At 41.4% G+C, this 8,896-nt stretch overlaps 1 protein-coding gene across 1 annotated transcript in view; it reads right to left on the bottom strand.

The window, feature by feature from the left end:
* Vps41 (VPS41 subunit of HOPS complex) overlaps positions 1 to 8,896 on the bottom strand; it is a 162,947-nt gene that overhangs the window by 42,649 nt on the left and 111,402 nt on the right. The window contains exons 11-12 of the mRNA XM_031359611.1: positions 4,637 to 4,734; positions 549 to 678 (exon numbers count right to left, since the gene is read on the bottom strand). Of these exons, the coding sequence (XP_031215471.1) occupies positions 549 to 678; positions 4,637 to 4,734 (228 nt within the window). The remainder of the gene's footprint in view (positions 1 to 548; positions 679 to 4,636; positions 4,735 to 8,896) is intronic.

The following is an 8,896-nucleotide window of genomic DNA, read 5'->3' as shown; positions in this document are numbered from 1 at the left end:
ATATATATATATATATATATATATATAGTTGTTGTTGTTTTGTTTTGTTTTTTGTTTTGTTTTCTGAGACAGGGTTTCTCTGTATAGCCCTGGCTGTCCTGGACCGCTGGCCTCAAACTCAGAAATCTGCCTGCCTCTGCCTCCCAAGTGCTGGGATTAAAGGTGTGCGCCATCACTGCCTGGCTTGTTAAATGTAACTCAAACAGAACAGGGCTGGGATATGCTAGGTGGCAATGTTTTCCTAGCATGTTTAAAGCCAAGGGTTTGATTCCCAGCACAGCAAACTAGCTGACTAGCTGGTCTGATGTAACAACACAGAAAAACACAACAAAAAAAAGAACAAATTTCTCACCTTGGTTCCTGTCCTAGGTCTAACTTCCTTTTTGCTATGAGCACTCAGACAAGATATGTAGTATTTCTGAATCTTATTGGCAGAGGCCAGCCCAGATACTGTCTAAAATCCTGTCAGTACCTATATCTAAGTTCCTCCTTGGGTGAGCTGAACAGAAAACATAAGGCAGCGCACAAGCAGATCTCTGCTGCCTCACCTAAGTGGTAATCCCTACATTCATTCTCCTGAAAGCCTCTGACTGTCAAAGCATCAGATGAGATCTCTTCACAAGTCTCCGGAAGCGGCTGGATGATGTCCAGTCTAGGTCTTGCACAGTATTCTCTTTCCTAGGGGAAAACAACAGAGAAGGCTCATCTTACTTATGTTTCTTAGGTTATATGCATGAACAAGCTATCCATACTTGTTTTGAATTTATCATTTTGGCACAAACAAGACTTCAGTTCTAAAAGCTTGCCACAAGCAGCCACCTAATCCTGTCTTATTTTGTGATTGTTTTGTGAAAATATGCAGAATTACGACACTTATTTAAGGCACAGAGTCCAATCCTAAGGCAGTGGTAGCTGGTGAGAATCTTCATCACTAGATAGTATTTAGAATCACCCTGGAAGCATATTTCTGTGTCTATATACAAAAATGCTCCCAGAAAAGTTAAAGTGAACAAGAAAGAGTTCCCCTCTGCTGATGTGGGCTGCGCCATCCCTTGTGCTGGGTCCTGGACTCAAAGAACACAAGGCACAAGCATCAGCCTTCTCTCTCTCTGCTTCCGGAGGATGGATATGGTGGGATCAGCTGCCATCAGCAGGTCCCACCAAGATAGGCTGTCCTGTCAAACTGTGAGGAAAGTGAACCCTTCCTTCCTTCAGTTGCTTTTACCCGGTATTTCATCATAATAGTGTGAAAAGGGGCAAATCTGTGGCCTCACAGTAGCAAAGATAGCTACACTAAAGCTACATGAATACAATCAACAGCCAAAACAGCATTAAAAATGAGTTCACTATTCAAATCACTGCTAATGAGGAAACTTACTAGTAATGTCCAAAAGCCAGAGACTAAAATCCAGCTCTAAATCAGACCTTGTTGAGACGGTGTAACTGCCTGCATCTACATCACCTGATATAGAAGACCTTAGTTGCAGATGGCTGTTTAGCACAAGCAATATGGCTAGTGTGAACAGAGAACTAAATTTTCAATTTGATTTGACTATAATTAGCATAAATAGCCAGTGACTACATTTTCTGAAAGTGAAACTCCAGTTTGACAGAGGGAAAGTTGAGCTGACAGGTCTGAGGACCAAGGCCTATGAAACAGATCACTCACTAACTGGATTCTCAAATGAAAGCTGGAAAGCGACTAAGCATTATTATTCTCTACTTATAGACAGAGACTGAGGGTCTATCTATCTTAAAAAATTAAGATTAGGGGTGGGGGATAAAAAAAACAAAAAACAAAAAAAATTAAGATTAAAGTTAGATAAGTCAATGGAAAGGCTGGGATGTTTGGAAAAACTGAAACTTAGGTCAACCCTGGACTGCTGGATCAAGTGGGTTCTGACTTGGTTTTGTGTTTTTGGGGATATGGGCCTGACAGGCATGAACTCCATCTGCCATCACCCTGCAAAGCAGCAATAGCACACACACTTGGTTCTGGTATGCAGTGGGAAGAAGAAAAACAAACCTCAAACCTCTGTCTTTTACTTAAAACAGTGGAATGTGGATTTCTCTAAGCACTTTTGTTAACCAAGAAGCCATTATACCAGCTTTGTATCTCACAATGAGGCTAGATCTACTGACACTTAATTATATATACCATAATTTATGAGAGCTTTGAAAAACGTGAAGAAAAAAATATTAATTTTTAACAAAAAAAATGGAGGGAAAAGACAGAAATATTTTTAGAACCTGGTTGCAATGAAAATTATTTAAAAAAATCAAATCATGACAAAATGGAAAACAGTTGAAGTTTACTAAATCATACATGAAGCTTTGAGGCTGCCAGGGTAGCTCAGTGACAGGGCACCTGCTAAGTATGTGGGGGATCCTATAGTTTGATCCTTAGCACTGGGATTAGGAAAGAAGAAGATTTCTTTTATATGTGTTAAGGGATGTGTAACTAAAGTGACCTGTGTCACTTTACAGCCCTTGCTCCCAGCTGTATGGTCCATGTTCTTATCTATGAGCTTCTCATGAGCACCAATTTAGTTTTACCATCATCCCCTAGTACTTAGGGAAAATTCAATTCTTAAAACACGTGCCTTATCAATGAAGGAAAGAAAAGCAGAAAATTGGGGCAGCTTAACAAATTAGGGTACTTTAATTGGATAGAATAGCATGCAGCTTCTAAATAGGCTCACAAGGAAAACCACACACACACACACACACACACACACACACACACACACACACACACACACACACACACACACACGACAAGCGAGTAGAATAAAGCACAGAAGAACAGAGGCCCTTAAAGGCCCAGTGACTGCCAGAGAGGAGACAGGTGTGTAAACAGAAGCATCACAGGGGAAACACTTGAGGCTATTAATGAAAAGCCAGTAAACATCTAATAGACACAGATTTTCATTATGAAAACAGAAAGAAATTGATAATGGTGTGCCCAAAACTGACTGTCGTTCAGCTGCCCTGATTTTACTATTACTCTGTGCTTAAGGACTGAAAGCACACACTGATGTTACATAAAGTGGATCTCCATATGCCGCACGCTAAGTCACCTCCTAGGCTCGTACTTCTTCCTCTGAACAGCCATCCTTGTGGAGTTTGCCCTGTGAGGATGGTCTTCCTTGGGTTTTCTCCTTTCTTATACCCTTTATTAACACAAGTTTCCCAGGCTTCCCTTTTTCCTTTCCTTTTTATTTTTAGATCAGCTGTTTATTAGGCTTCCCCTTTCCAATTTTATTGCTTCTTCCCTCATTTCATTCAATCACATCCTCAATCTGCCCCACAGTCCTCTTCAGAAAGCACTGCTCTTAGCTCCCCCAGGAGCTCTGCCTTTCTGTATTTTCAAAAAATAAATAAAATAATAATAAACCAATGTCCCTGCAATAGGGCTAGAAGCCAACCCTATTGATTTTAGGAGGTGTGAGGGTTCACTTAAGTCTATAGCATTTCATTGCCTAGCAACATGGGCACTGAGAGCTTCAGTTACTATAGTGATGGCTCCCTAATGCACGTGTTCTCAGAGAAAAGCTCAAGTGCAGCCACTACTTCTCAACAAGGGCTCCCTGGGCTTTTCTCCTCTATTTTATTCCTTGTCATTTGAGGGGGTAAAGAGGGGAGCAGAGGAGGAGGAAGAGGAGGAGAGGAAGAGGGGGAAGAGACAAACATGGAGTGTACACTTCACCTGCCTGCTTACTGTGAAGAGCTAGAGAATCAATTGCAATTTCTTCTATGAACAGCACCCAAAAGGAAATCCGTTACAACAAGCTCTCCCAGATCAGGCCTTGAGGCTGCCTCTCTCCAGTTCCTGCATGACCCCTGAACTCTAACAAAAGGCAAACTGGGAACGGCACTGCTCTGGGCTTTAAAGGGAGCCTGAGTGTCGCCAAATCCCAGATGAGAGCTTCATTCCAATGTTAGCAAAACAAAATTTGGTTTTCTCTGCTGCTTTCCAAATCCCAGATGAGAGCTTCATTCCAATGTTATCAAAACAAAATTTGGTTTTCTCTGTTGCTTTCTGCTAGCAACACATTGCAGTGTCTATCACCTGCATGGACAACTGAAGGAGCAACAACTTTTTTCAAAGCAAGACCTGGAATCATCTAGCTAGCTGGGCTCCTCTGGCCTCTGAGAGGTAGACATGTCAGGACTCCTGGAAAGGCGAAGCTGACCTTTCAGGAACTCCCTCTGAGCACTGGGACCCCTGCTGCTGCAGTGATCAGCTTCATCCATCGCTATCCTCTCCGCTATCCTCTCCCATAATGCAATGGCAGCTTACTTCTCTTGCCTTTCAGTGTGAGAAATCTTCTATTTCTTTCAACTAAAATATCAAGTGACTGATGAAAAAGAAAAAACAAAACAAAACAAAGAAGATGCAAAAGGGAGAAAAGTCTGTCTTCTCTGTGCAGCAAGGGGAACAAAGGCAGGCAGTGAGCTGGACTTCTGAAGGTAAATAGGCTAGTCTGCAGGGTAATTTCTGCTAGGCTTATTTCCTAGGTCGGAAAGTTCTGCTTGGATTATAGCAATCTCCCCTGACAGGCAGCCTGACCTGGGTGGAATGCTAAAAGCCAACTCTTCCATATCCCTCTGTACCTGTGGAGAAGATAATTACCGTTTTTTCTGAAACCTCCTTTACGTAGGAAAGTACAACAAGCTGATCACAGAGAGGCGCAAGTCCACTAATGTAGAATTCTGTTTCAAACTGAGACACTGCAAACAAAAGGCAGAAAGGATTCACTGTTAAATGGAGCATAAAAGTGCACATGATGGCAAAGACACAGCGACTCTGAGTGCTACAATGCATTTAAAAATGCTTAAAATGGAAATAATACTCACTCCCCTGATGTGATTATTACACACTGTATGTGTGTTGAATTATGATACTATACTAAATATGCACTGTAGTGTGTCTCATGTTAAAATACTTTCCCTATGCAGCACTGAGCGTGCTTCACAACCATCCATCTCAGGAAAGACTTCAAAGTTGACATTACAGATAAAAATGAACCCCTAAGTGACAAGTTGTGAGTGCTCCCCTGTGCCAGGTAAGTTAATTATTAAGTGTCACTGCACCACATGAAGACTCTTTGAAACAATAAAACCTAACATCAATTATCTTTAATAATAAAACAGTAATAAAATTATTTTTTTCTTACAGGTAAGGTGCAGTGGTACAAACGTAGAAGTTATGTTTTTGTTATTATAAAACATTACTTTGGTTTTGGCTTTAGATATTTTATTTAAACATCTTTGCATACTTACTTATATACAGAGAAAAATAATAAGCTTTTCAAAAGTGTACTTAGAACTTAGGAAGAAATATGTTATTATAAGTTAAGAAATATGCACACTAAGGAAATGGTTCTGTGTGTAAGACTGTACTCTGTAAGCATGAGACCCTGAGTCAAAATCCCCAGCACCCACATCAAATCTAGGCATGGGCACATGTGTCTACAGTCCCAGGTTTGAGGGACTAGAGTAGGGGAGGACTGGCCAGAAGCTCGCTAGCCAGTCAGCTTAACTAAAATGGCAATCTGGTTCAGAAGAGCCTCCGGCTCAAGACAACAAGGCAGTTGCAGAGGAAGACACCCTATTTCCTCTTTTGGCTCCTCAGGTTCCAACACAGAGGAGTGCTCTCACACAGTCAAATGCAACCACCACATACACACAGAGTGCTGTCAGGCCTGGCAGTGCAGTACATTCCCGGCTCTCTACAAGCTAAGGAAAGAGGATCACCAGTTCAAAGACCATTATGGTACAACATGAATTCAATGCCAGCCAAGATAACTTAGTGAGCCCTTACTTCAAGGCAAAACATGCAAAAAGGGTTATATACACAGCTCGGTGGTAGACTGGTTGTTCAACATGGATGAGATACCATGTCTAATCCTCACTCCTGGAGTTGGGGGAAGGTGTATGCACTTATTTCCTACGGCCTGATTCTGACGACTCCATGACGTAAAGTAGAAATCAGCAGCATTTGAAGAGACAGTTTTGAGGAGGGATTCACTTGTGAGTGAACTCTCCGCTGGACTTATCCCATCACCCAAACCTATTATCATTCAGCCAGCCTCTGGTGTCCTGAGTATTTGCTGCACTTCTGGTTATCACCTGTGATGAATGTACTTTCTTTTCCTGAGTTGGGAGAGCTCAGAGTGTCAAGCTAAAAGCGACAGTGAATGCTCATGTAGTCTGCAAACCTGGGTCATAACTTCCACTGAACTAGACTTTAGATTCTATGTGTAAAATTTTCTCATATGAAAAGAAGAAACAGGAAAAGAGATAAAACCTGACATGCAGATGGAAGGAGGGTGAGACAATGTTCTTTTTCCTTTCTCTTTGCTTGTTCATCAAGTTCCTTGATTCTCTCGTCCTCACTTATCTTACAGGCATCTTCATAATTTAACTTCTATACTGGTCGAACAGATGACCAAAAATGACTAACATAAACTTTAAGAGAGGTAAGTGTTTTCAGGATGGTCTTTTTTTAACCTAGGTTGTCTTTGAATTTATTACGTAGCTGATGATGACTTTGAGCTCTGGTCTTCCTGATTCTACCTCCTAAGTGCTGAGGTTAAAGGAGTGCCACCATTCCCAGTTCTGCCTTCTCAGTGACTGGATGACATGAGCGGCTTGGTGTCCTGATACACATCCAAGGGCAGTGCTTTTGCTCCAGCTCTGCCACTAACATTCTTTAACTTCTATAAGCTTGGGCTGAGGACGTTGTATCAAGGCACACAGAAACAGTTTTAATAAAGAGGTAGCATGGGAAATGGTCACAAATAAGCTAATTTAATAAGCATTTCCACCTCAGTCACAGTATGGAGAAGGGAATGTCCACTGTAGACAGGGTAGCTGTTTCTAGAGATGCTTCAGTGCAGGGTGTAGTGTGAGAAGCCATGAGAGAGAATTATCCGCACAGGTCCACACCTGCATCATTTACAGTGAAGGTGGTAATCTAGAAGGTGGTAATCCATCTAGAAAAGGCAAATTAACCATAGCATTTGGGGGCCACTGTTCCAGCTATGTTGGTATACATGGAGCTGAGTTCTGTCTTACTAAATCACAGTCTATCACTGAAGTGCTACTATGCAGTTTTCTTGCCGATAGGTCAGGGTAAAGAACAATAATCCAGAAATGCCACAGAAACCCTTCTCATGAGGGCCAAGAGGAGGCCTATTTGTGCCTGTGTGCTAAGCATACCCAAGTGAAAACTGTATTAATCACAAAGGAGTGGTGGATACTAAGCTATGAGGCCTGTGCACTCTGAGGATCACATGGCCTGCCCAGACTATCTGATAGATAATGTGAGGCATTGGCTCCTAAAGGTAACTGAATTTATATCAAAGACTGGTATTTTAAACACTAACTATAAGGCACAGAACAGAGAAATTAGAACAGTGTCCTATACAAATCTTCACTCTACACCCTGATTTCTTTTCTATAATGCTTACATAAATAACATAGAAATCTTATAATCTCTGAGATCCTGGATAGAAACATTAATATGTTCTCAATAAAACAAGAGAAGACTACAGGAGTTAATCTGCACTTAGCACTTAGACACTAAGCCAGTACACTACCAACTGTGGATTAACGATCACTTAAAGTAACAAGGAAGAAGTATGCAACCAAAACTAACAGTCAAAATGGAGCTAAACCCATCCAGTGGAAAAAAAGACAGCATTTTCAAGAAATGGTGCTGGCACAACTGGTGGTCAGCATGGAGAAAAATGCAAACAAAGCTCAAGTCGAAGGACCTTCACATAAAACCAGTTACACTGAAATTAATAGAAAAGAAAGTGGGGAAGAGCCTTGAGCACATGGGCACAGGGGAAAATTTCCTGAACACAACACCAATAGTTTATGCTCTAAGATCAATAATTGACAAATGGGACCTCATAAAATTACAAAGCTTCTGTAAGGCAAAGAACACTGTTAATAGGACAAAATGGCAACCAACAGATTGGGAAAAGATCTTTACCAATCCTATATCCGATAGAGGGCTAATATCCAATGTATACAAAGAACTCAAGAAGTTAGACTCCAAAGAACCAAATAACCCTATTAAAAATGGGCTACAGAGCTAAACAAAGAATTCTCAACTGATGAATACCAAATGGCTGAGAAGCACCTAAAGATATGTTCAACATCCTTAGTCATCAGGGAAACGCAAATCAAAACAACCTTGAGATTCCACCTCACACCAGTCAGAATGGCTAAGATCAAAAACTCAGGTGACAGCAGATGCTGGCGAGGATGTGAAGAAAGAGGAACATTTCCTCCACTGCTAGTGGGATTGTAAGCTGGTACAACCACTCTGGAAATCAGTTTGGCGGTTCCTCAGAAAACTGGAATAGTACTACCTGAGGACCCAGCAGTACCACTCCTGGGCATATACTCAAAAGATGCTCCAACATGTAATAAGGACACATGCTCCGCTATGTTCATAGCAGCCATATTTGTAGCAGCCAGAAGCTGGAAACAATCCAGATGTCCCTCAGCAGAGGAATGGATACAGAAAATGTTGTACAGTTACACAATGGAGTACTACTCAATTATTAAAAACAATGAATTCATGAAATTTGTAGGCAAATGGATGGAACTAGAAAATATCCTGAGTGAAGTAACCCAATCACAAAAGAACACACATGGTATGCACTCACTGATAAGTAGATATTAGCCCAGAAGCTCGGAATACCCAAGATACAATTCACAAACCACATGAGACTCAAGAAGAAGGAAGACCAGCCGGGCAGTGGTGGTCTTTAATGACCTTTAATCCCAGCACTTGGGAAGCAGAGGCAGGCGAATTACTGAGTTCAAGTCCAGGCTGGTCTAAAGAGAGAGTTCCAGGATAGCCAGGGCTATA

This window comes from Mastomys coucha, unplaced genomic scaffold (genome assembly GCF_008632895.1).
Source record: "Mastomys coucha isolate ucsf_1 unplaced genomic scaffold, UCSF_Mcou_1 pScaffold7, whole genome shotgun sequence".
Lineage (NCBI taxonomy): Eukaryota > Metazoa > Chordata > Mammalia > Rodentia > Muridae > Mastomys > Mastomys coucha.
Note: the sequence above shows the minus strand (reverse complement) of the source record. Positions and strands in the feature narration are given on the sequence as shown.